General features: G+C 45.0%; 1 protein-coding gene across 1 annotated transcript in view; it reads left to right on the plus strand.

Moving 5' to 3' along the window:
• SWT1 (SWT1 RNA endoribonuclease homolog) overlaps positions 1–27,444 on the plus strand; it is a 73,953-nt gene that overhangs the window by 18,691 nt on the left and 27,818 nt on the right. Inside the window, exons 7-15 of the mRNA XM_040985371.1 lie at positions 215–344; positions 2,205–2,306; positions 3,175–3,363; positions 5,120–5,213; positions 12,021–12,166; positions 13,569–13,732; positions 16,092–16,230; positions 19,530–19,678; positions 23,548–23,735. Coding sequence (XP_040841305.1) covers positions 215–344; positions 2,205–2,306; positions 3,175–3,363; positions 5,120–5,213; positions 12,021–12,166; positions 13,569–13,732; positions 16,092–16,230; positions 19,530–19,678; positions 23,548–23,735 — 1,301 coding nt within the window. The remainder of the gene's footprint in view (positions 1–214; positions 345–2,204; positions 2,307–3,174; positions 3,364–5,119; positions 5,214–12,020; positions 12,167–13,568; positions 13,733–16,091; positions 16,231–19,529; positions 19,679–23,547; positions 23,736–27,444) is intronic.

Below are 27,444 nucleotides of genomic sequence, written 5' to 3' on the forward strand. Positions count from 1 at the left end.
TGAGGCTGCCAGAAAGCTTTTCTCAGAGCCATTCATGTCTTATAAATTAGATAGCCATGTTGCTTCTGTATTCTTATAAAACTTTTTCTTATAAAACAGTTTTCCACAAATTGTCTCATCTTACATGATTTAAGAATTGATTGCTCTCTTCTCTTGTTGATCTGCAGAATATATATCTTGAAATATTTTGCTGGGGTCTTTTTTTACAATGTAGATGCAGATAGTGGAAGAGCTTCATGCCGCACGCGTGGGGCACATGATAGATTTACCTGTGGCGCCGCCTGCTGGAGAGTTGATGAGTATGGACATTGACCTGGTGGAAGACGACCCCCGTTCTGCTGCCGGTAGGTACCTTACGTGTGTTAATGTGGGTGTGCTGCTGTGCTTTCCTAAGAATTAACGTGCCAGCATTTAGCTTTTATGATGTTTGGATGAAAAATGTTAAGCTCTGCTCATTTGAAATGATACTGAGAATTTCCTTTAGGTACAAGAATCGGGTCTATTATTTATCTACCTTTGAGTTTTTGTTTTTGTTAACAAAAACCAGGAAAGGCAGAGAAAGCCGTCATCAGGTTCACTCCCCAGATGCGCACAGCAGGACTGCGCCAGGCCAATGCCAGGAGCCTGGGGCTCCATGTGAGCCCGTCGTGTGGGCAGGAGGGGTCCTGCCGCCTGAGCCAGCACCTGCTGACTCGCAGGACAGACTTGGAGCAGAGCTGGGTGCTCAAACGCTGGCACTCCACTGTGGCGTCACAGGCAGGCAGTCAGGTGTCTGTCACTTTGATTGCCCACTCTGTCATCTGTTTTATGTATCTCACATTATTCAGCAGGTTTTCTGAGGTCAGAGATAGCGTTATGAGCTGTCTTGTTTTCTTGCTTTTAATCATAAATTTAAATAATGTGAAGCATATAAAATGCTGATTAGAAGTAATGTAGAATGGGACTGTGCAATGACTCAACTGACTGCTCTGCAAGCACTGGCATCCTGTGTGAGTGCCGGTTCTAATCCCGGCAGCTCCACTTCCCATCCAGCTCCCTGCTTGTGGCCTGGGAAAGCAGTGGAGGACGGCCCACAGCCTTGGGACCCTGCACCTGTGTGGGAGACCCGGAAGAGCTCCTGGCTCCTGGCTTTGGATCAGTTCAACTCCAGCCATTGTGGCCGTTTGGGGAGTGAACCTGTCTCTCCTTCTCTGTAAAAATCTGTGTTTTAAATAAAGGTAAATAAAAAAACTAATGTAGGTTGTGTGGTTGTGTTTATGAAGTTGTTGTTACTAAGTAAAAGCTGATCAGTTTTACTATTGAAAAAGATAATAGTAAAAGAATTACCCAAAGTCTGTTAATGTGCAGCTTTGAATACTAGTTATAAAAATAGTATTGCAATTTTGCATTCATGTTGTATTTTTCTGTGTACCAAATGGTTTCCTGACTTATTCTTACCGGGGGTGATATGTATTTCTTTTCTTTTACGCATAGAGGGTATTTCATAACAATTTGTGTGAAATGAAAGCTGAAGATTTTGAATTCCATGCCTAGATTTTTCATAGTTCACATTTTCTGTGAGATTTTCAATAGTTTTCCTCAGTGTTCCTAGAATTAGCTTGTGATTTCTGTGTGCAACCATAGAACAACACAGTAAAAGGGCTTAGAACAGTGACTCCTGGTGCGAGGCTGCCATGGTGTAGAACTTATGCATAAGCAATTTCTAATATTAATATCATTAAAGATTAAATATTATTATTACCCCATTAAGAGCTGGAGTAAAAGCACTTATTTCCTTTGTCCTACAGACTCTGTTCCCTGAAGAATGTTACCAGAAAGACTCCTGGGCTGGTTTGCCCATCCTCGCCCCACGTGTAGTCTTACATGTCTGCTTTGCCTGGCCAAACTTTACGTTCTTTCCCAGGTTCCTTCCCACTGATCCTGGATGAGTTCCCCGCTCCCCGCCACACACACACACGCACACATGAGCAACCCCCCGTGCCACACACACATACCCACCAGCACCACAGTTCACAGTTCCTGCCCCGGGAACCCTTCGCTGATTGGAAGGGTACACAGATCAACCCAGCAGTCCACAGAGTGTGGGACTCTGTCACGAGCTGCAGCTTTCACCTTCATTTTCTTTGTTTTGGTGATACCAGATGCTAGTCTGTGCAGCTCTGCTTTCCTGTGCCTGAAACCCTGACTTTGCTCTTTTTCTCTAGCAAATACTGCTTCAGACAGAAAACTGTTGATTGTTGTGGATACAAATATTCTGATGAATCATCTCAAATTCGTTAGAATTTTGAGTACAACAGAAATACCAGGTATTTATAAAACATTCCGGATTGAGTTGGTATTTTAAATTGACAGCTTTTCTTTCCTTTCAGGAACACCTCTCCAAAGTGTTTTTTTTTTTATTATTGATTGAAGATTTATTTATGGTCCCAGTGTGATGGCTTAATGGCTAAATCCTCGCCATGTGGGTGCCAGTTCATGTCCTGAGTGGGCCAAACCTTGGGACCCTACAACCGAGTGGGAGACTCGGAGAGGCCTCTAGGCTCCTGGCTTCAGATCAGCTCAGCTCTAGCTATTGCAGCCCCTTGGGGAGTGAAACAGATGGAATTTCGTTATTTCTGTTCCTCCATTTCGGTGTAAATGTGCCTTTCCAAAAGTAATCTTTTTTTTTTTTTTCCTTAATTTTGCTTTAAAGTCTGAATGATGGGGAGAGGCCGAAATGTTTCCTCTGCTTCTCCCCCCAAGTGAGCGCAGTGTGCGTCCTGGGCTGCAGTCTGGAGCTGGCCCACACGGGGGCGGCAGTTCCCCAGGCACTTGGGCCGGCTTCACCCCCGTTCCAGGCACAGCGGCTGCAGCCGGACTAGGAGTGGAACAGTCAGGACTTGAGCTAGCCCTCCTACGGGGGATGCCAGCACCCTAAGTGCTTTGCCAGCTTCCTTTGGGTGTGCTTTTAATCAGTTTAAGTTCAACTACCAATTCAACTGCAATTTTAAATCTTCTTTGTTGCTCTGTATTTCCTTTTTAATTGCCATTTTTGTATATGGATTGTATAATTGTATGATATCCATTGTAAATTTCTTGAAAGTAGAACTAGATACTTTAGAATTTCTCTCACAACTATTTGAATCTATAGCTCACTAAATATTTGTTGAATCTTAAGAAATTTATCTTTTTTAGACTTTGACAGCCTCATCTTAATAATTCCCTGGGTTGTTGTGCAAGAGCTGGATCGCATGAAAGAGGGAAAGCTGCTAAAACATGCGCAGTACAAGGCTGTCCCTGCAGTGCATTTCATCCACGACAGTCTCAGGAGGAAGGACCGAAAGCTGTGGGGTCAGTCGCTGCAGCTTGCGTGCCAGAGACTTTGTAAGTATACTGTCAGAGCTGTGCCTCGTTAGACTGCTGACTCGTTGGAGGGAAACACTGCGGACTTGAACACAGTCGGCGGCCGTTAGGATGTAGACGGTGGGAGGTAGCCTGGTTTGTGGTCCAGTTGGGAGGCTTGGGGTTTTGAATGTTTCTCCCTGACTTAGGGAAATGCAGTGTGTCACAAGAAGTGACTGTAATTCTGTATGTCTCTGGACACTTGTCTAGACTACACAAGGTCAGGTTCCTTTGGAAAATTTTTCCCCTTAAAGAGAATCCAGGTCCACCAAATGAGTAACAAGGGCCCAATTTTTTTTCTCAAGATCTCTTTATTTTACTTGAAAGAGTAACACACTGAACACACAACCCAACACAATTGTGTATTTGTGGGTCACTCCTTCCAGTGCTGGGCCACTTGGGAGGCAGGAGTGCCAACCCCGGGCCGCCTTCCACCGCCTTGCGCGGGCTGTCCAGCAGGAGCTGTGTGACAGATGAAGCACGGCCTACATGCAAAACAAAGTTAGCCGTCACCAGCTGAGCTCGAGATTTGGTCAATGTTGTTATACTTTCTTTGGTTAATTTTTTTTGTTTCATTTTTTGCTGAGTATTTGTACTCTTTTAAATGCTGAACTGAAGCAGTGAATAAGGACAATAAATTCTGCAGTTGAGGAAATTAAATTCTACCAGGCATATATAAAAGTCAGAGTAATCTGGCTTTTATACAAACTTGTTTTTATGTTATGTGTGAATAGAGCTGGTTGCTGTAGAGATGCCATTTGAGCTGAGTCTTGAATAATATGTCTCCAGTACCTGGTGTTCACTGTGGGTGTGCACGGGGCCAGGTGCTGTGGGTCCATTCTCATGTGTCCTACTGAGGCCTCCAGCCTGAGGATCTGTGCCCAGTAAGGAAGAAAGCAGGGGGGTGATCAAGCCACGCTGAGAATTTTTAGAGTCTGTTTTGCTTACTTTTGAACAGTTTCTGACCAGTTGCTTAAAAGTACTTGCTGAATGACTGAATATTTCATGAACATTTTTGTATAACTAGGTGTATTTTTCTAGCTCCAAGTATCTTGAAAAAGTAATAGTACCTGCCCAGCATGGTAGCCTAGTGGCTAAAGGTCCTCGCCTTGCACTTGCCAGGATCCCATATGGGCACCAGTTCTAAGCCCAGCAGCCCTGCTTCCCATCCAGCTCCCTGCTTGTGACCTGGGAAAGCAGTCAAGGATAGCCCAGGGCCTTGGGACCGTGCACCTGCGTGGGAGACCTGGAAGAGGCTCCTGGCTCCTGGCTTTGAATTGACTCAGCTCCAGTCATTGGGATTGCTTGGGGAGTGAATCAGCTGATGGAAGATCTTCCTGTCTCCCCTATCTATATATCTGTCTTTCCAAAGGGAAAAAAACGTGATAGTATTGATAAATCTGACTTCTTAAAGAAAATATTTGGTTTACTTACTTAAGTGCAGGATTACAAAGAGGGACTAAGAGCTGGAGAAAGCGAGAGAGATATTGCATCCGCTAGTTCACTCCCCAGAGTCTAGTTTCCTTTGTGGGTGGCAAGGGTGCAGGCACGGTGCCCCGCCTGGCCGTCCCGTGGGTTCAGGTGCTCCGTGGCTTGGATCTGCGTGGGAGTCACACGGTGCAGTTTCACTGCCTGCGGACTGTGAGGCGTTCTTGACTTGGAACCAGATCGTAACCTAGGGTGCTCGTGCAGTCCCAGGTTTGAGTGTTCTTGACATTTGCTTTTGCTCCATTTGCAGATGGATTGCGAGATGAGAACAATGATGACCGCGTATTGAAATGCTGTCTTCAGTACCAGGAACTGTTCCCTTGTTCTCTTGTGATTCTGTGCACGTGAGTGTCATAGTTCCTGTAGACTGATTTTGTGGTTTGGGGGATTTTCTTGGAAGATTTATTTGTTTGAAAGAGTTGCCAAGAGGGAGACAGATGTTCCATGCACTGATCCATTCTCCATATTTCTGCCGTGGCCAGAGCTCAGCAAGGCCGAGGCCAGGAGCCAGCAGCTCTATCTGGGTCTCCCACGCAGGTGACAGGGACCCGAGAACTGAATCCGAATTGAATCCGTGTCTGACGCTGGTGTAGCAGACAGCAGCCTTAGCCTGCCGCCACACGCCGGCCAGCCCGTCTTTGTAAAGCAACAACTGCTGCTGCATTTACCACTCCAGGGTCAAAGGCATAATTTTCTAAATCTGCTAGGAAGCATGCCCTGTTTTAACTGATTATAGTGTGTATTATAGTGTGTGCCCTGAGAGAATGAAAGCTCGAATAGACAGTGCCATCCTAGTTGAGTGTATTTGCTGTTCAGAAGCCTTTTGAAAAAGCAAGGAAGACTGTCACCCCAGTAGTTGAGAAATCACTATCGGATGAGGGCAGAGGGCTGTGTGGGTCCTGCCCGGCCCCCGAGTGCAGACGGCCGTGTGGGTCCTGCCCAGCCCCCGAGTGCAGACGGCCGTGTGGGTCCTGCCCGGCCCCCGAGTGCAGAGGGCCGTGTGGGTCCTGCCTGGGTCCCGAGTGCAGACGGCCGTGTGGGTCCTGCCCGGGTCCCAAGTGCTGCAACTCCACTGAGTTTTCCATCATTTGTCCCTTCTTGCTTCCTGTTCTCCCCCGTATTTTCATAATCTTGTTCTAAGATAAACTAATGCAGTGATAAGTAAAATTGTATTCATCATAAATAAAACAGGGCTTTGAGTACAAAAAAATATTATTTAGTCTGAATTCTATTCATTGCAAAATGGAGTTTTTGCAGTTTCATTATTATACTCAAATTCTATATGAAATAAATTTACTCTAAGATGAATTGCTCTAAAATTTTCTCTTAAAGGAGTTTAAATTACAATTTTAGCTATCTTTAATATTAAGGTAATTAATTAAGGTAAGCTATCTTTAATATTAAGGTAATACCTTAATATTAAGGTAATTGCTAGCTGATTATAGCCTTTAAATGAAATTTTGATCTAGAAATTCATTGAAGGCTGACATAGAGTTGATAATATGTAGATCATCTTGAATTTGAGACAAACTAAATTTGAGAAGTATTTGTTACGTAATAGTTCTTTTAAATTTGATTTTTGAGAGGCAGGGTGGGGACAGACTTAGTGCTTGCGTCTGCTGGCCCACCCCCCGAATGTGAGCAGTGGCAGGGTTGGGCCAGGCCAGGCCGCGAGTCGGGAACTCCATCGAGGGCCCTCCTGTGGGTGGCTGGCAGAGAACTGGAGCGAGCAGAGCCAGGACTCAGCTCCAGGCGTACACCTCAAGGCCAGAGGCTTCCTCTGCTGTTAGGTTTGTAATTTAGTGGACAATGCAATTAAATTGTTTAGCTCTTATCGTGTGGTTTTTTTTTTTAGGATTAATAGACTTATTTCTTGTAATGAAAGTTTGTGGGCAAGCTTTCATTTCAGTTCTGGCGGTGTTGTGGGCCGGGAATGAAGCCTCCTCTTTCTACTCGTTTGTCTGCTGTGCTGGTTTGTTTTGTCTGTGAGAGGTTATTATGTGTCAGTCCTGCCTATTGTAAGGAAATCTTTATGTTACTTCAGTGAGTCAGGTTGGTGGTATTAATAGTGATAGTAATAGGAGAAGCTCTGCATCGTTTTGGCTGTTCTATCCCAAGTTTGAGAAGGCATGAGTATCTTCAGATCCTGCTACATTTTCCCCTCCTCCTTCCTTCCCCCTTGTCCTCCCTGCCCTCTTTTTTTTTTCTTAATTTTTAAAATTTTCTTTTTAAAATGTGGACCTTTGATTAGGGAGGGGAGGCTCAGGTATGGAGGAGGGTGAGTATGACACATGTTTCATTTTTTTGTTTGCTTGTTTGTTTTACGGTTTTATTTTAGGTGCAAAGCAAATTCATAGAGAGCAACATCTTCCATTTGCTGGTTCACTCCCCAGGTGGTTTCAATGGCTGGAGCTGAACCGATCCAAAGTCAGGAGCCAGGAACCTTCTGGGTCTTCCACATGGGCACAGGGTCCCAAGGCCTTGGGGCATCCTCTGCTGCTTTCCCAGGCGACAGGCAGGAAGCTAGATGGGAAGTGGAGCAGCTGGGATACAAACTGGCCCCCATATGGGATCCTGGCAGATGCGAGGCAAGGATATAGCCACTAGGCTGTCACACCGGGCCCTTTCTCTCACTCCTGTGTCTCCAGGGACTGCTACCTGTGGTCAGACTGCGTGAGCACCCAGGGAAGGGCCGGGCATTTGACGCTTTAATGTTCCCTGATGTGTGGGCAAGAGTGTTCTTAGGGTCACTTGAGTGGTTTTGATAGTTCTGAAATGTTGTTGATTTCATCGCTACAAGATTGAGAAAATCTTTCCAAGATCTGCTTGTTGACAAAATCCACCGTATCCAGGAACATGCTGCAAAGTTTGGCCAGGAAAATTGTCCAATCTGCTCTGATTTCCATCCTCTGACAAGACAATTGACCTCCCCTGTTGGCCTTGATGAGCTGGCTGTCATGTCCCCCATGTGCGTCTGGACATGCTGTCCATTTCACAGGCATCAGCAGCTGAGGAGGCCGTCCTGATACGTGCGCTGCAGGCTCAGACCCCACAGCAAGTGGTTTTTCCCAGTGGCCAGGGTCAGAGGCCGGTGATCTAGTTGGAGCAAGAAACCCCTCCTGGGGTGACCTGACTTCTGTATGCCAACCAGTGCAGGGTCAGGTTTGGTCTGTCATTGGCACCAGCCAATGGACATAGCAGTAGCAGTGGATACTGCTGCCTGGTCAGTTCTGCCCTGCCCACCAATAGGTGATGCAGCCCAGTCCAGCCAGCGTGATGCAGAATTGGTCCTCACATAGCAGCAAGTACTGCAGCCTAGTCTGGGCGATCCCCGATAACCCCTACCATACCTGCCCCCAGCCCTGGTTTTTGCCTGCACCTGACTTTGCTGCATCCTAGTTTGGCCCAGCCTGAATCCGTGGGTGCTGTAACTTAGCTCAGTGCGGAGTTCTTCCCTCTTCAGCCCGCTGAAAGGACACTCCACACTCAGGAACACGGTGCTCAGTGTTTATTTCTCCGGCGCACTTCTCCCCGTGGGAAGGAAGAGCACAGGCATATATACCCAGCATAAACCAGTCCGCACAAAGGTCATTCCACCATGCACAGCGCACACCAATCCTCAAACAGGTCATGTGCTGTCCACGTGCACAGCACGCCTTTCCCAGCCAATGGGGAGAGACTTCCTCAAACCAGTATACAACTGGTGGTGCTTTGGCACGGCACCGGGTACCATCTTGGAGCTAAGCGGAAGGAAGCTCCCGACAGCTCAGCCCAGCCCACTCCCGCATGGTGATGCTTTAGTCCAGGCCAGGTCACCTACGTGGGCAGGTGTCTTGACCTGACTCAGACACACCAGCTGGTTTCCCCACTCTAAACCACTGTGTCAGCTCTCTTGCTTACCTGTGAGTGCAGTGACTTGGTCTGTAGAAGACCCCAACGTCATTCCCTCCATGTCAGACATGCCCTCACTCACTCCCATTCCAGTATGTCCGCTGATCCGCAGCCCTGGGCTCAGTTTCTTAAACAACAATAAACAGAATAAGCAACTCTGCTGGCACACTGGTGAAGTTAACAAATTTGGCATTAGCCAGGCCTGGAGTGCCCATCAGCTACTGCTGCTTTTGTCCTAGCAGTGTGGCACTTCGCTTGGGTACAAGGTAACCCAGGCAGTGGTCTGCAGCTGGGTCTCAGATCCGTGTGTTTATGTGTTAGGCAGAGATGCAGAAACGGCGGCATGCAGAGATCTGGTGACAGCAGTTGAAGCTGCCAGCTGTGAACTGTGCTCACATGGGATTGCCTTTCTGGCTTGCCTGCTGTGCACAATGCTGGCACCACACACGGGTGTTCTGAACTCCATCCCAATTTACACCACGGCTCTCTTGATCTCAGCCTGTATGTGTGATCAGCGTCTTGGTCTTTCCTTCTAAAACTGCTGTTTGTCTTGGGGAGTAGTCCCACCTGCCTCTGGACTCCGAAGCCTGACAGACTAGGAGTCGTTTCCAGGGCAGCCTCTCAACACTCCAGTAGTGTCCCGACCCTTGGGGTCAGCTCTTCACTTCCCTGATACTGCCTGTGTCAGGCTGTGATCAAGATTCCATCACTCTTAAGTTCTGTGTCTTGAAGAAAACAGACTTACCAGGATTTACAGATTTTTTTTCTTTGCTCTACACTGCTGACAGATGGCCACGGTGCAGCCCAGGTGCCTGTCCACACGGGGACACTGACCCCTCCTGACAGTACTCCACCTGTCTGCTCGAGTTTGTTCTTGTTGAGAACACAAGCTTGAGCATGTGTGAGACTGGGTTCCCTCCTGAGCAAGGCTGTTGTTGAGCCCAGTTTGGTGTGTTGAAGTTCTGTTTTTATTCAGTTCACTCTTCTGTTGTGTCTTGCGTGAAGGTTATTTAGACTTGTGTAAGTCCGAATCTTGGCAGAATTTCCATGTATCTTTGTGTTCTGAATTGTAGCGTCATTGTGTTTTCTGTTCTGTCACTGAAGTTGCTGGTCTGGCATGCTCTGTGGATGTGGTGTTCTATAAATGTGAGTTAGGTCAAGTTGTTGGTTCTTCGGGTCTTCTGCAACCAGTTAGCCGTCTACTTTATGGTCTCTGAAAGAGATCCCTGAGGACGCTGCGTCTTACCCCTTGCTGCTCGCTGTGCCTCGTGCACTACCAGGTACTGGGCGGGTGATAGGCTGCTGCTGCTTCCAGGCAGAAAGAGACCCACTTAAGGCTGTTGGGGATTGTCTGGGGAAATCACCCTTTCATTGTTCTGTCGTTTTCTGCGTTGATTCACTTTTTTGTGTCTCTGATGAAATGTTTGTGGCACTGTAGTTTTGCAAGGGAAAAAGAGTTATTTTAGCTCATTTCCCTGGGTCCATTGGTTTGGCACCTGGTATGTGGAGGAAGCATTGTGGACAACGCAGCAGTGGACATGGCCGAGGCCACCATACCCCATGTGATTTGAGGACCCACTGCTAGGCCCATCATTGGATTGGGTTTCTATCCTCTTCACACTATTACCTTATGATTTTTTTTAAGATTTATTTTTTTATTATTTTTTTTATTGGAAAGGCGGATATACAGAGAGGAGAGACAGAGAGGAAGATCTTCCGTCCGATGATTCACTCCCCAAGTGAGCGCAACAGGCCGATGCTATGCCGGTCCGAAGCCAGGAGTCTCTTCCAGGTCTCCCACGCGGGTGCAGGGTCCCAAAGCTTTGGGCCGTCCTCGACTGCTTTCCCGGGCCACAGGCAGGGAGCTGGAAGGGAAGCGGGGCTGCCGGGGATTAGAACCGGCGCCCATATGGGATCCCGGGTGTGCAAGGCGAGGACCTTTAACCACTTGCGCCACCGCGCCGGGCCCATTACCTTATGATTTTATGGATTAAATATTTCCATGAGTTTTGGACCAGATCGTATTCCACCTAGCATGACATTATTTGTTCCTGATTACATGTGTGGTTCTGAAGTCTGCTTTGTTGCAGCTTTCATTTGATCAGTGCTTGTGAGGCATTCGCGTTCATTCTTTTCTATTGTGGCTTTACGTCTTTGGTAGGTAGCATGTAGTTAGTTCCTTTTTGTCCAGTCCAATAATTTCTTTTCATCTGCATGTAGACCACACACACCTAATTTGTTCCATTAATACATACCATTTTGCCTAGTTCTGTTTTTTTTCCTCTTTTGGATTGTGTATTTTTATATCACTTAATTTTACTATTGATTATTTATACTTTTTTGAAATTTTCATATGGTTGCCCTGGTGTTAATATACATCTTTCCTTGGTCAAAGTCTACTTTCAAATATTGTTATACTGCTTGGTGTGCACCAGGCTTAAGCGCAGTTCTCTTACCGTTCAAGCTACAATGGCTGTGGAAGTCTGTGTTCCAAAGCCGTGGATGAGTTGGGAAATGCCTGCGGGCCGAAAGAGAGTGAGCATGCTGCTGTGGCTGGGTGTAGACTCCTCTGTTTATGCCTCCATTTTATTGTCCACTGGTACCTTCAAATAATTGATTTAATTTTTTTTCCAGGTTTTATAGTTTTCATCTGTGGGAAACTTAGCTTGACCAAACAACTCTACTGCTAGCACAGCCTAGAGCCTCTGGGTTTCAGAACAATTTAGTGAAGAGATTGACTCAAGTCACTTCCCCATTGAAGCCACCAGCTGCTTCTTAGTAGCAATGCCTTCGCTTCCCTCTGACTCCCATAGGCCTCCCTCACTGCCACCTGGATGTTTGTCTTCTGCTGACAGTGGGTGCACTGCTCATTGCTCTACCCACTTTGGATGATCAGAGCGGCTTGGACTGAGTGGACACAGCCTTGCATAAGTTATTTACCCATTTTACACCTAATTTTCCATCTGCGAGATAGAAGTGCAGTGGGTACCACACCTGTCTCGAGGGTGGTTTGTGAACTCTACCCAGATCGGTGCATAGCAAGGTGCTTGATACCCGGAAAACACTCAGCAAGTGATCTTTGTTATTCCCCAAAGCTCATAAGACTTTACGTAAAGGCCTTTATTTTTTTGTATGTTTAAAAAGTTGTGATCCTTTGTTCTATGCCGAGAATTACCAACTCCTGACTAGATCTCATGTTTTTGACTTGCTGTGAGGTTTATCTTATAAAAAGTGTTTTTCCTCCTAATTTCCCATCCTAGAGATGATAGAAATTTAAGAAACAAAGGCCTCATAAGCGGTGTGAAGTCCCTGAGCAAAGAAGAGTTGAGTGCAGAGTTGCTGAGCTTGTCTCAGAATGCAGAAGTGTGTCATCAGCTGCGTGTTGCTAAGCAGCAGGGGACCACAGGTAGGACTCTTACTGGGAGTTAGAAACGTGTCTCATTGCATGCAGTGGGGTTACTGTGGCATCGTTAGTAGTAAGCTTTTATCTTGCAAATGTAAAACACAACAAGTTGGGGGTATTTGCGAGCACAAAAATTTTAGAATTAAATGAAAATGATAATCCAAAGAAAGCCTGATTAATGACATTACCTTTTGTGGATTATGAATTAAGTTTTATTAATTCTTTTGCCTTTAATGAATGAATGTTTATTATTTACAGTGCATATTTATGGGCTGCAGTGTCACACTCTGGTGCCTTGTGTGATGTATGCTGGACTTCTTTCCTCTGTCTGTGCAGTGTGTGCTGGGTGCTTGCGAACCAGCCTTTCTACGACCCTCCAGGGATTCATCTGTGTCATTTTTCCATATTGAACCAATGTGTTCATGCTATTCTGTTTTTTTTGTGGATAGGGCTTTTTTTTTAAAAAAAAAAAAAAAACTTTTTGAGAAGCAAATTTACTGTAGCAGAAGGAGAGGTAGAGATCTTCCATATGCTGCTTCACTCCGCAAATAGCCACAGAGGCCTGCGCTGAGCCAATCTGAAACCAGGAGCCAGAGCTTCCTTTGGGCTCTCACATGGGTGCAGGGTCATCCTCCCCTGCCAGGACATGGGGGGAAGCTGAACTGGAAGTGGAGCAGCTAAGATCTCACCGGTCACTACATTGGACGCTGGTGCTGCAGGCAGAGGATTAGCAGGCTACGCCACCATGCCTTCCCTGGAAGGACCTTCTAAGTGAGAGTTAGCTACAGGAGGGATTCATTTGAAGTAGAAAGAATATTTTGGTTTCTTGTGAGATTTAACATCTTTTTCATAACTTATAATAAAAATTAAACTAATGGACAAGTCATAGGATACTAGGAACTTTCCTTTTTACTTTACTTTTATAATGTTAGTGTCATTATATTTTATTTTCTGAGAGGCAGACAGTGATCTTCCGACCACTGGTTTACTTTCCAAAGACCCACAGTGGCCGGGCCCGGGCGGGATCCCGCGTTGGGCGTTGGGAATTCTTTCCAAGTGTCCCATGTGAGGCTGGCAGAAATCAGCTACTGAGCTGAGATTGGGACAGGAGTTGGGGTTCAAGCCCAGGCACTCATAACAGGAACGCAGGCACCCCAGTGGGTGTTGATGGCTGCACCAAGCTTCTGCTCCAATTCTGTTAGATCTACAACATCTATAACAGAGAGGTGTTCTGAATACTGTCTGAAAGTAGTGTTTCTCTTTTCTAGGTAATTCAAATGTTATATACATAAAATATTTGTGTGGCCAAATGTTTTGTGTTCTGTTTCTGTCTGTGTGTGTGTAGTGTAGCATTTACTATTAGAACCCTAAATAAATCTGTTAACTATTTGTTTTACAAAAGCAGAAGCAACAATGTTGGAAAAAACCTCTGAGAAGGAACCTGCGGCTTCAGGGTTGTCCATTCTGCTTGAAAGTATTGTGTGTGATCTGGAAAAGTCTCTTGGAGCAGCTTTGTCTTCAATTTTAGAAACAGAAATGAAGATCGCGTTTGGGAACCTCTGGATGGAGGTGATTAGCCCAAGTCTGAGTGGGAGATTTCTTACTTGAGCTTGAGCTCCGTCTTGTAAATAGTTGTTTAAAGTAATGCAAAATGCCACAATGTAGCACATTAAATGTTTCAAGGTATTCAAAAAGCTTTTGGTCACTTAGATGATGGATATTTTTAAGATTAAAACTGTGTTGTCACTGTTTCAGTCAACACATATTTCTGGTATTTCTGTGTGTCGGGCACAGTCCTCTGTGGAGCTTACATTGAATCTAGAAAAACTGCTCTCAGGCAAAGTGTCTAAGCCAAAACATTTCACTAAGCAATATATATTCATTGAAAAGAAATGTTCATTTTGCCCTGTAAATATGAGGATCAGTGTAATTCGATGATATTAGCAATGTGTTTTGCAAGTTTCTCAGATGTATGACTTTCTGTGATCAAATTTAGCAACAGTGGTCTTAAAAGTTGCATGTAATGTTTGCTTGCTGTTCACATTAATAGTTGGGAGAAGCCCCTTCATCGTTACAACTTCTGTCTATGTCAGCTATATATATTTTTTAAGATTTACTTTATTTTATCTTTTTTTTAAAGATTTATTTTTATTGCAAAGTCAGATATATACATATATATATATGAGAGAAGAGACAGAGAGAAAGATCTTCCGTCCGATGATCACTCCCCTAGCAGCCGCAACAGCTGGTGCTGCGCCGATCCAAAGCCAGGAGCCTGGAGCTTTTCTGGGTCTCCCATGTGGGTGCAGGGTCCCAAGGCTTTGGGCCGTCCTCCAGTGCTTTCCCAGGCCACAGGGATGGAGCTGGATGGGAAGTGGTGCTGCTGGGATTAGAACCGGTGCTCATATGGGATCCTGGCGCGTTCAAGGCAAGGACTTCAACTAGGCCATGGCACAGGACCATCATCTCAGCTATTGAATGAGAACCTAATATTTGCTAACATTGTGAATTTTTCCTTGAGTATATATTTTTCTTTTAAAAAGAATCATTTGTTGGGCCTGGCGCGGTGGCGCAAGTGGTTAAAGGTCCTCGCCTTGCACACCCGGGATCCATATGGGCGCCGGTTCTAATCCCCGGCAGCCCCTCTTCCCTTCCAGCTCCCTGCCTGTGGCCTGGGAAAGCAGTCGAGGACGGCCCAAAGCTTTGGGAACCTGCACCCACGTGGGAGACCCGGAAGAGGCTCCTGGCTTCAGATCGGCATAGTATCGGCCCATTGCGCTCACTTGGGGAGTGAATCATCAGACGGAAGATCTTCCTCTCTGTCTCTCCTCTCTGTATATCCGCCTTTCCAATGAAAAAAAAATAATAAAAATAAATCTTTAAAAAAAAACAAACAAACAAAAATAAATAAAAAGAATCATTTGTCAGAAAAGCAGAATGACAAGAGAGGGAAGGCTGCAGAGGACGAGCTCTTGCGTCCTTTGATTCACTTCGCAGCTGGCTGCCACATCCAGGCCTCGCCGGGCTGAGCTCCACTGCGGCCGTCACACGGTGCTCAGGCGTCCTCTGCTGCTTCCCGTTAGCAGGGAGCTGGAGTGGAAATGGCAGCGGGAACTGTACGCGGGCTCCAGAAGGGGATGTGGGCACTCATGGGCACCTTGCCCCACTGTGCCACAACAGCAGCCCTTGGTTGTGTTTGTAAATGCTCAGCCAGGGTGATGGATGATCAGCATCCACTAGAAGCATTTACTTAAACTGAATATTTATAGCAGAGATGTGAATAATTTAAAAAACATAGAACTAAATGATTTTTTAAAATAAATATGGCTTTATTGAGATTGTAACAGTTAATTGGGTATGTTTTTTTTCTCCATAGACATGTAGTTGTAATAATTGTGTTTGACAGTTTTTACTAGAGATAGATTTTCTCCAGTTAAATAATTAGACTGATTTTTATTGGAGATTATCATGTTAAGAAGTAGATTGAAGAAACGCTGAGGGAAGCTTTCTTCTTCCTGATCAGAGCTGTGCTTGATTTTTGTACATGTAGTTTCTAAAACTAACATGATTTTGTAAAAACACTTTGCAATGGAATTAGCACCTAAAAATTACATTTGACTTTTAATAAAGCTTTCTTTTCACATAGATGTATGTAGGAATTTTTAAATAGATACTGTAAATTTTATCCCCAGACAGACAGACATGTCCTCTGCCCAGTGGTTTACTCTCAAACTGCCCACAGCAGCTAGGCTGCGCCAGGCCCAGCGTGTGGACGCAGGAAGCTAGAGGGAGTGTACTCCCTTGGTGTGAGCTGTGGCTGTCCCAAAGCCCCTCCCACTACTGCACTAAATGCCTGCCCCTAAAAGATACTTTTAAATAACAGGAAGAATAAATCCACAGATGCTAATTTTTTCTAAAAACTCTTTAGATACTGTACGTGAAACCACCATGGACTCTAATACATTTATTACGATGCTTTAAAAAACATTGGTTGGCTGTATTTGGATTAATTATGGAAAAGAATTTGCTTTTAACTATTGAGAGCATATACGAAAATCTCTGTAAAGGTAGGAATCTTTTCTTTATGTTTCTCTTTAGTGTTGCATTACAGCATTAAGTCAGATCAGCATATCAGTGTCACAGGATTGGAAGTTGAAGTAGGAAAACACTGCCATCTAGTCCTTGACCGTTAGTGCCCGCTAGTGCCCAGGCAGCTGGGCGACGGTGGGCATTCCAGACCCTGAGGCTGTGCGGGCTGCTGTCCCTGCGGGTGCTGCATTGTCTGTCTGGATATTCAAATATTTTCACTGCATTTTTACTGTGTATAACACATAAGCTTGGAGTGCATTTATATTCTAATTTTAAAATCATGTATCAAGGTTTCTCTCTATTTGGACAAGGAAGAGGAGACCTTTTGTTCTGGTACATAGCACATTTTAGAATTTGAAGGTATGATAGACTCAGTGGATTGTAGACTATGTTGAACTGAACTTACCGTTGTTTTTTAAAGATTTATTTATTTTTTACTGGAAAGTCAGATTTATAGAGAGAAGGAGAGACAGAAAGATCCTCCATCCGCTGATTCGCTCCCCTAGTGGCTGCAGTGGCCTGAGCTAAACCGATCCAAAGCCAGGAGTCGGTAGCTCCTTCCAGATCCCCCAAGGCTTTGGGCCACCCTGCATTGCTCCCTCAGGCCACAAGCAAGGCACTGGATGGAAAGTGGAGTAGCGGGACATGAACCAGTTCCCATCTGGGAGTCCGGCGTGTTCGAGGTGAGGATTGCACTAGGCTACTGCACCAGGCCCTGAGCTTTAACTTTTATGAAGCACCTGTCCAAAGAGAATGGAAAGAGTGATGGAGAGCTTGACTCTCACCCCTTCACAGAGCACCTTTGAAGAAATCCTATTTGCATTTATAGTCCATGAAAGATTTAAATCAGTGTTTGTTAATGTACTTGGCACAGAAAGTAAGTTGGCACTATGGATGCCTGCTGTCCGTGTTGGACTGCCTGGTTTAGGCCCGGGCACCAGACCCAGTTCCCTGCCAGTGCTCACCCTGAGAAATGACTAAGATGCCTCACCTACTTGAGTCCCTGCAGCCTACGTGGAGACCCAGGATGAATTAAGAAACAAGCAGAAACACTCCATGTGGTAAATGTGCCTCATCCTCTCTCTGCTGTGACGTATCACACAGGAGGAGATTCTTAGCTTTGGGTGTTTCTCCTAGGGTGTTGAAAGAAGGACATCTGCCCGCCACTGCAGCCAACAACATTCTGGGCTTGTCTTCTACACGACATGTACATACATTCTTCCACTAGGAATATAAGTTAATTGATTCTTTTTTTTTTTTAAGATTGTTTATTTTTATTGCAAAGCCAGAGATACAGAGAGGAGGAGAGACAGAGAAAGATCTTCTGTCCAATGATTCATTCCCCAAGCAGCTGCAACAGCTGGTGCTGCGCCAATCCAAAGCCAGGAGCCTGGAGCTTTTCTGGGTCTCCCATGCGGGTGCAGGGTCCCAAGGCTTTGGGCCGTCCTTGACTGCTTTCCCAGGCCACAAGCAGGGAGCTGGATGGGAAGTGGAGCTGCCGGGATTAGAACTGGTGCCCATATGGGATCCCGGAGCGTTCAAGGCAAGGACTTTAGCCGCTAGGCCACACCGCCGGGCCCAAGTTAATTGATTCTTTAACGCCCATGAACTGTGTAATCTTGAGCAAGGTTAGAGTAAAAAGTAGGATGTTAAGTTAGCATCTTATGTTTTTTCTAGAACTAGACAGTGTTTTGCTTTTTGCACAGATCTGACTGACGAGAGACAGAAAGGTGAAAATGTAGTTTCTGTTATAAAGTTGGTGATCATTTTGTGCTGGGGTTTTTTTTTTTTTTTTTTTTGGTTCCTGATCTAGGAGAATTTGATAATTAATGTCTAGTGTCATTCTACAATACTTTATAGTACTTAATAATACTTTGTGCTATAAAATGATATCTAAAAAACATATTTGAGAGAAAGACAGACATACAGATAGAGCTAATGAGCTGTGTGATTTCCCAGATACCTGCAGTGGCTGGGTTGGGCCAGGGCCAAAGCGAGGAACTTCATTCGGGTTTCTCGTGGGTTGCATTGCAGTAAATTGCGGCATTGTTTTTGCCTCCGAGACTCTATATTGGAGGGAGGCTGGAGTCAGCAGCTGGAGCTGGGTGTTGAACCCAGGTGCCCTGGTAGGGTGCAGTGTGGGATTCAGGTGTTTAAACAGCCAGGCCTAATCCCCACTCATTGTCTACTGCTGCAAACGGTACCCTCAGCTCAGAATTCCAACCAGTGTCCTTAGAAGAATTCACAGAAAATTGTATGGAAAGTTACTAGTAACTTCGTATGATTTTTTTTTTTCCCTTGAACGTGGTAACTACTTTACTGGCTTTAATTGAGCATTAGGCTGTTGTGAAAGGGTTGGTTCTTGGTGTTATCTGTGTACTGGGTTCCTCATTGTCATTTTGCTTTTCCTGCTTTTCTGGTAATTTTTCTGCCTCCGACTTGGGAGGTCCACCATCCCCCCTCAGGCCCGTGCTGCTCTTTGGACTTCCCGAACTGATCCCTCCCCCGCCCCAGGCCAGTAGCCCTCGGCTTAAAGAAGAAAGATACACATACCTTGATGGCAGCAGGCCCTGTGGATAAAGGGAGAGGAGAGCTGGCTGCTATAATGACGTCAGAGTTTCTGAATATTGTGGAATCCATTATTAAAATGTTACTGAAAGTAAACTTGAATTTCATTTGGCCCTTCAGGGTTTCACAGCAGGTTTTTTTTTATAAATGATACAGAGGAAGTTTTAATTTTTTCTAATGTACGGTACAATTGAAAAATCAGGGTCGTGCTACAGTATATAATAGTCAACATAATTTGATTATATTATTTCTAGATTTCCTTTGATTTATAAAAAAATCATGCTAGCTTTGCTTCTTGTCATGCTCATTGCCTGTTTTTTCGCCAAAGTTTTGTACACGGAGATATTGTTTAATGGATTTGAAGGCATCTGCGTGGATTCTCGAGGGGCACCACATGCCTACCACCATGGAATGCAAAGTGTTGCCTGCTTTGTTTTTAAAGTTGAAAGCAAAAAAGTTAGTTTGGAAGTTGACCATATTAAGCGAACTTCTGAAATCTGAAAACAGTACCAGCATCAAGTAGAAGGTTTTGTCTAATCCTGTGTAATTGTAATTCAAATGTTTCTCAGTTTTTTACTCTAGAGGGATAAATTAGGAGTGGTGAATATATTTATATGTGAACTCTTTCTAGATTTGTATTAATATTAGTGTTCTAAAGATATGTTTGTGTAGTATACTCATTTTTTTCTTCTTAATTTCCTGTTGCCAGCTAATAATTCCATGGATTTTACAACGGTGAGATTCCTGCTTCAGGATTCTAAGAGTTTGTTACAGGCTTTCAGTGCCAGGTCAGATTATGATGGTGTGCTTCCACAGGCGTTTGCTCAAGTAAGCAAGCTGCTCCAGACACTTGCTGAGGTGAGATGTCCTTGGTCATTTCCTCCGGTGCAACCTTCAGGTGAAGCATGACCCACTGGTGGCTGCTAACATCCTGCAGGCATCTAGCACGTGCCAGGGTACTGAGCGGGCAGCTCTCACCCTCCTGGAGGCATCCAGCACGTGCTGGTGGACTCAGCGGGCAGCGGGCAGCTCTCACCCTCCTGGTGAGAAAGAAAGAAAAGAGAGAGAGAGAAGGAGGAAGAAAAGAAAATAGTGAATAGTGACTTCAGGGCCCAGCATGGAAGCCTAGTGACTAAAATCTTCACCTTGCATGCCCCACATGGGCCTGGTTCATGTCTTGGCTGCTCTGCTTCCGTTCCAGTTCTCTGCTTGTGGTCTGGGAAAGCAGTTGAGAACATTCGAAGGCTCAGGAACCTGAACCCCTGTGGGAGACCCAGAAGAAGCTCCTGCCTCCTTGCTTCGGATGAGCTCAGCTCCAGCCACTGTGGCCACTTGGGGAATGAACCAGTGAATGGAAGATTTTTCTGTCTCTCTTTCACTCTGTAAATCTGCCTTCCCAGTAATAAATAAATAATTTTTTTGAGATTTATTTATTTTTATTGGAAAGTCAGAATTACAGAGAGGAAAAGAGACAGAGGAAGATCTGTCCACTGAGTCACTCCCCACGTGAATCAGATCTCAGATCAGAGCGGAAGTGAGGACCTTAGCAACTAGGTTACCGTGCTGGGCCTGATACTTACCTTTAAAGTCTAATTTTAACTCTAGAAAATCCTGGGAGCTGTATGTGTTAGAAACTCAGTGTCACAACTACTAAAGAAGGTGTTTGCTTCTGAGAAGCTTTTGAGAGACCAAATGGAAAGGTAAAACTAACACTGTCGTTTCTAGATTCTCCGTGGAAATAGCCAAAGGATATATATATGTATGCTTATCGTATAGCCATTTGGACTCCCTCCTGCCACAGAATTCACTATATCAAAGTGATCGAATAATTAAGTCAGTCTTTTTAATAAGCTTTGGATTTCCATGTTTAAAGATCCGACTTGGTTTTTTTAGCTCTAATTAATTCTCTGATTTTTAATTTGTGTGTGTATGTGACATAGGTATAGTAATCTTTGCCTTAGAGTTCTCCTGGAAGGAAGAAATGAGTGTTTGTGAAGCCCTCGGTGCGAGCACGGAGTGCACTCGTGCATAGTACACTAGTGAGGGGCACTTGCTTGTCTGTTTTTATGTACTTGAGAAGCAGAGAGAGAAGGGATAGCTTCCACCTGCTGGGCTGCTCCCCAGATGCCTGCAATAGCCAGGCCTGGGCCAGGCTGAGGCCAGCAGCCCAGAACTCCATCAGGGCCGCCACATGGGTTATGGGACCCTGCTATTAGGCCATCCTCTGTTGCCTCCTGGGATGGGCTCAGCAGGAAGTCGGCTTGGAGACAGCAGCTCTTGAAGCCTCCCTCTGTTGTTTGCCTCATTGCTGCCTCTGGTCTTTGTTTCAAACATGTTTAATTGGTGGGTTCCGGCTCTGACTGCTGCACTTGCTGGGAGGTGCTGGGGTGGCTCAGGAGTGGGCTCCTGCCGCCCACCAGGAGGCTGTGATTGTTTCTGACCTGCCCAGGCCCCAGCCACTGTCAGCGTTTGCAGAAAAAGCTAGTGCATGGACCATGTCTTTGCTTTTCAAATAAACAAATTTTTAGAATATACATGCTGTTTTTTTTTTTTTTTTAATTACCCGGGGCAAAACACGTCTGCCTTCATGTATGATAAGTTCATAAATTTGTTTTTCTTAAAGATCTGTTTGAAATGCAGAGTTAGAAAGATATCCTCCATCTGCTGACTAACTCCCCGAGCGGCTCTAATGGCCAGAGCTGGGCCAGGCTGAAGCCAGGAGCGTCTTCCTGGTCTCCCATGGGGACTGAGTCTTGCCTCTGCTGCCCTCACAGGCGGAACAGGATGGGAAGTGGAGCCTCTTGTACTGTAACTGGCGTCCACACAGGAAACTGGCACCGTAGGTGGAGGCTTATGCTGCTGAGTTGTGGCATTGGCCTCACAGTTGATGACTGAATGTAAATGGACAAGCTTGGGATGACTCGTCTGCATCTTTCCCACCATCTCTGTGGACCAAGAGAGACCCCTCACGTCCATAGTCAGGCTGCTTAAGGATGCTGTCCCTCCTTGGTGTGGCCCTTGATGAAGGCCTCTCCTTGTCCCAGCTCCCTCACTGCAGGAAAGGGGGATTCTCACAGGGGAGATTACAGGGGCTAGTAGCTGGAAATTGTTACAGGTTTCTTCTCCATTTAAAAACGTTTACTGAAAATATATTGTTATTACTGGTAGCATTAGAAATCTCATTTTAGGGCCCGGCGGCTAAAGTCCTCACGGCTAAGGTCCTCGCCTTGAATGCTCCGGGATCCCATCCAGCTTCCCATCCAGCTCCCTGCTTGTGGCCTGGGAAAGCAGTCGAGGACGGCCCAAAGCCTTGGGACCCTGCACCCGCATGGAAGACCCAGAAGAGGTTCCTGGTTCCCGGCTTTGGATGGGTACAGCACCGGCCATTGCGCTCGCTTGGGGAGTGAATATTTGGACAGAAGATCTTTCTCTGTCTCTCCTCCTCTCTGTATCTCTGGCTTTGCAATAAATAAATAAATCTTTTTTAAAAAATAAATAATTATATAAATCCCATTTTATAAAATTTGGTAAGCATGATGCTTTTCAAACTGAGTAAAATGTAAAATACATTCTCAAGGACTCAAGGTCACAGCTCTGAGCAGGGCCCAGCTCCAAGGAGCTGCTGAAGCCAGGGGACAGTGTGACTGCAGCACTCTGTAAGTTGCTGGTCTGGTGGCCTCTTTGACACTTGGCTTTGAATTCTTATTTCCTGTCACATACATCAGTCTCTCATGGTGCTGGCCACTTAATTTTTTTTTTTTAAGATGTGTTCATTTTTATTGGAAAGTCACATTTACAAAGAGGAGGAAAGACAGAAAGATCTTCCATCTGCTGGTTTACTCCCCAAGTGACTGCAATGACCAGAGCTGAGCCAGTCTGAAGCCAGGGGCTTCTTCCAGGCCTCTCATGCAAGTGCAGGGTTCCAAGGCTTTGGGCCGTCCTCAGCTGCTTTCCCAGGCCACAGACGGAGCTGGATTGGAAGTGGAGCTGCCGGGATATGAACCTTGTGCCATGTGGGATCTTGGGACATGCAAAGCGAGGACTTCAGGTGCTAGGTAGTTTTGGCACTGGAATACCTGTGCTGCCCCTTTTGGAAGTTGTCATTCACCAACACAATGAGCTCCCTAGGTGTCATATACACTTTCAGGCGTATGTGCTGCCAGAGCAGTTGTTTTCAGTGGTAGCTGAAAATGGCTTGGGCGCTGAACTTCTCTCTGGATGTGCCGGTGCTCCCACTTTTCATAGTTCAGACACCAACCAGCCAAGTTTGTGTTGGTGTGTATCAAAGTTAGTTGGACTTGAGCCTGGGTGGGACTGCTGCTCCCAGATGCTCACATCCCATTCTGTCCCCACCTTCTTCTCTGAACTGGCTGTGTTACTGGAAAGGAAGTTAAGGTTAAGGTTATGGATGAAATGGAGGTTGGTTGGTAGCTGACCTTGAGTTATGGAGATTATTCTAGATTATCAGGTGAGCCTGTGTCATCACAAGCATGCTTAATATCTGCAGAAATGTCCACATAGTATTCATAAGTTGATACTGGAATATTAGCTAAGAAACTAGGTCACTCCAATGGATTGGAAGATGGTTTTTATTTTGATGTGAGAGGAAAATTATTTTCCAATTCTGATGCTTTCTTGGCAATATTATAATGTAAGTGTAAGTGTAATCATAGTTCTCCTTTTCTTGTTTCCTTGTTGTGAAGCACAGCTGTGTCTTCTGTCCCCAGGTGAAAACAAAAGTGAAGCCAGGTTCTTCAGAAAGCACGGGGAATGGAAAGCAGGAAGCCGCGTGCTTGATGAAGTCTCATCACCAAGAAAGCACTGTGTGCTCGGGGTCTCACGTTCCCCAACCCAACAGGCATCAAGAGATCTGGTCTGTTCTGGAGAATGTTTGGCTTTCAATATGTCAGAACAGGTACTACACATCCAAGAACTTTTAATTCTAGAATTACGTTGACTTTTTTAAAGGAATTCCATTGTTCATTGAACAGTTTGTGTTTGGTTTGTTGGTTTTATATCCTAGATTACCTAACGCAGGAGCTTTTGCCACAGCAGGACCTTGGAAACAGCCATTCTTATACAGGGTCACATCACAGTTACGGGGAGGGCTGTACGTGCACAGGTGTGGGCTCTGTTCCTTGGGCTTCTTATTCAGTGAGACTGACGTTGAAAACCTCAGTTAGAAACTGGATATGAGGATTTTTCAGAATCTGTGTGAAAAAATGAAGGATATGTTCTGAGTTCTCTATGTAGTTTAGAGTTGACTTGGGGTGCATGTGGTTTGGTGGTGGGTACTGGGGAGCTTTGTGCAGTTTCTGGGTCATAGGCTTGGGTAGCATTCAGTAAGTGGAAAGGCAGGGCTTGCCTGCTCAGTGCTGTTCCTGCAGCTTGGCCCACTGTTTCCCAGGTGTGGGTGACTGGTAGTCATGGTGGAGCGTGTCAGCGTCATTCTTCAGGGAGGTGGCAAGACTTGGCAGTTACACACACCAACACAGTCACACACTCCTGGTATGCCTGTGAGGAGGTGCTCAGGGGAGTGTCAGGTGCTGTGAATTCTTCAAGTTAACCCTCTGATTTCCAAAGCTTGACAGTAGATAAATGTTGTTTTATGCTAAGAGAGTGAAATTTAGTAAGTATGGAAATTAACCAACCTGTGCAGTTGAACCCTTGAAGTCATCCTTTTATCAGTACTGCATGTGTGTTACAGTTGAGCAAAGACAAAAGTCGCAAGTTTTTAAACTCAAAATATTTTTCATTCTTACACTTTTTGATAAACTTAATATTTTTCCTCAAGCTAATGTTCAAAAGAAATAGATTTTGAAATCACTGAGTCAATACAACTGTATCATGAAAAATAGATTTTTTAAAAAGTAGCTGTTAGCAGTAAGGTTTTTGAGGTGCATTTTCAGGTATACTTTGAGTTTAGCAGTGGGAACTGTAACCATGCCAAATATGTGGCCTTTGCCAGTCCATCCTTTGTTGTTGTTAGACATTTATTTTCTGTTAATCCTGTGAAAACAAAACAAATGAGGGAAATTGTTTTTGACTGGTAATTTTTTATAAACTACTAAATCACTGTGCAGTAATTTGTTATTATTGCTTATTTTTACTTGAAAAGCATATTTTATAGAGCTAGAGCTAGAAGAAGAGACAGAGGTTTTCCATTTGCTGGTTCAATCCTCACACAGTGTAAAGGCTGGAGCTGAGCGGATCCAAAGCTAGGAGCCATGAACTTCATTCCGGTCTCCCTAATGGGTGCAGGGCCCGAGGCTCTGGGCCGTCCTCTGCTGCTTTCCTAGCAAACAGGCAGGGAGCTGGAAGGGAAAGTGGGGCAGCCAGAACTTGGACTAGCACCTGTATGGGATATCAATGCTATAGGCAGAAAATGAGCGTAAATGGCCCCACACTGGCCCCTCAGTTATTATTGATAATCTAGAATGTAATGGATCTAATAATAGATTGGCACTATAATGCTAGCTCTGAATTAAAATGTTTATATTCAAAACTAATTATTATTAGTGACTGACTGTAATACAGTATATGTAACAAAATTCATGTTAGTAATATTGATTTGCTTTTATTTGCATGTTATTATTTAGTGTGTAAGCATTGTTTGAACAAAAATATTTTGCTCTAAAAAAAAAGCCCTGCAGTTTTTGTGGGACAGAGTCGGTAAGTTCAGGCAGAGGACTCAGCTGTGGCCAACAGTTCCTTCTAACATCGCAGAGTAGGACCTACACACACTGAACTATGGCAGTTTTGGATTTTGGGCAAGTTTTAGAAAGAAAGTGTATTTATTGAATTTGACCCCAACTTCACTGTATGATCTTTCCCGGATAGTAGCTGACTGATGCTCTGGCGTTTTAGACTCACCAAGTGCCGCTCTGAGGATTCAGACTACCTTCACTAGTAGCTGTCCTAAGAGCAAAGTCAATAACGTTACAGCTTCGGCTACGGTCAGTAGACCTACACACTTACTCAGAGAGGACTTTATTAGGAAGCTTTCTTATTTTGCTTTCAATTAAATGTGGTAATATTCTGTTTCATGCCACTTCATACACCAAAATGTCTTTTTAAAAAGAGCTGTTTATTTGAAAGGCAGTTTTACAGAGTGAAATCTTCCATCCACTGGTTCACTCCCCAAATAGCCACAGTGGCCAGAGCTGAGCTGGTCAGAAACTGGGAGCCAGGAGCTTCTCCCAGGACCCTCATGGGGGTGTGAGGTCCCAAGGCTTTGGGCTGAAATGGGATGCCTGTGCTGTAAGGTGAAGGATTCAAGGCTTTGGGCCGAAATGGGATGCCCGTGCCGTAAGATGAAGGAGTGACTTGCTAGCCTACCATGCTGGCTCCCCATAAATACTTTTTTGCTTTATTAAGCTTAGATATATTTGTCAGCTAGACTGTTTTCCGTTGACCTTGCTGGATTTGTTGAAATATTTTAACTGTTGCACAGTTAATTTCTTCATTGTATGTGCTTCTTCATTTTACAACACGTGCAGGCCTGGTGCTGGTTCCCGAGCTATCTGCCTCTTGTTTGTGTGCAAGTGTGTGCTTGGGGTGCGTTAGACTGCTGCTTGCGTGAGCAGATGGAGGCAGCGGCTTTCTCATTTTCCCAAACAATTCAAGCAAAGCTCTGACAAAACCTGCACCCAAAATCTGGAGAATTCCTGCCATTTCTAGAACCCTGTTCTGTAGGTTTAAAGTTAGGCTCTGTTAGGTACTTTATCTAAAGCTATTTTTATGAATTTTGACTTAAAAATGAAATAATTATGATAGGAAGCAAAAACTGAAAATAAAATGCTAAATATGCCTTTGTGTTTAAGATTTTTTTTTTTATTGGAAAGGCAGATTCATAGGAGAGAGAGAAGGAAAGAGAAAGACCTTATGTCCGCTTGTTCACTCCCCCTGTGGCCACAAAAGCCTGGAGCCACAAGCCTCCTCCGGGTTTCTCATGCGGGTGGAGGGCCCCAAGGCTTTGAACCATCTTCTGCTTTCCCAGGCCACAGGCAGGGAGCTGGAAGAGAAGTGGATCGGGGGGACTGGATGCATCAGGCAGGGATTTAGCCCCTCAGACATCTTGCTGGGCACTATGCTATTTTATTTTTAAAAACATTTAAGTTTTGAAGGTAATGAGTAGCTTCCACAATTATTTTATCTCAGATTATTCCTCAGATCATTTTGTAAATAATTGGGTTTATTCTTATAAACCGCTTCAGAAGGAAGTTATTGGTAAAAAGTCATGGTCTTCAAGTTCATTTTTGTGCTGTGGAAAGTTGGTTTTCAAGGTGAGAAGATGATGGACACAGGTTCAGGGATCCTGAGCAAGGAGGGTCAAGGTAGAGGCGAGAGAAAGCGCCCCTCCCCGTTCCCTGTTTTCTGGTCAGCCTGGTAAGTGATGGTCACTTGATAGCACCCCCAAGTGCCAGGTGAGGGAAAATGCATCCTGGGACAGTGGTCCTCTGATTGACAAGTAGGCAGATGGTATTACATGGAGCAGGGGAGGAATGGCGTCTGATTTCATGATTGTAAACTAGCTACCTGCCTGTCCCAGCTCATTCCCCCCTCAGAGATTTTCAGCTTCTATTCCAAGAGTTGCAGAATATAAATTCATCTCATCTTCTGTG

The sequence above is a fragment of the Ochotona curzoniae genome, unplaced genomic scaffold, assembly GCF_017591425.1.
Source record: "Ochotona curzoniae isolate NIBS_2020 unplaced genomic scaffold, NIBS_Ocur_1.0 contig_430, whole genome shotgun sequence".
NCBI lineage: Eukaryota > Metazoa > Chordata > Mammalia > Lagomorpha > Ochotonidae > Ochotona > Ochotona curzoniae.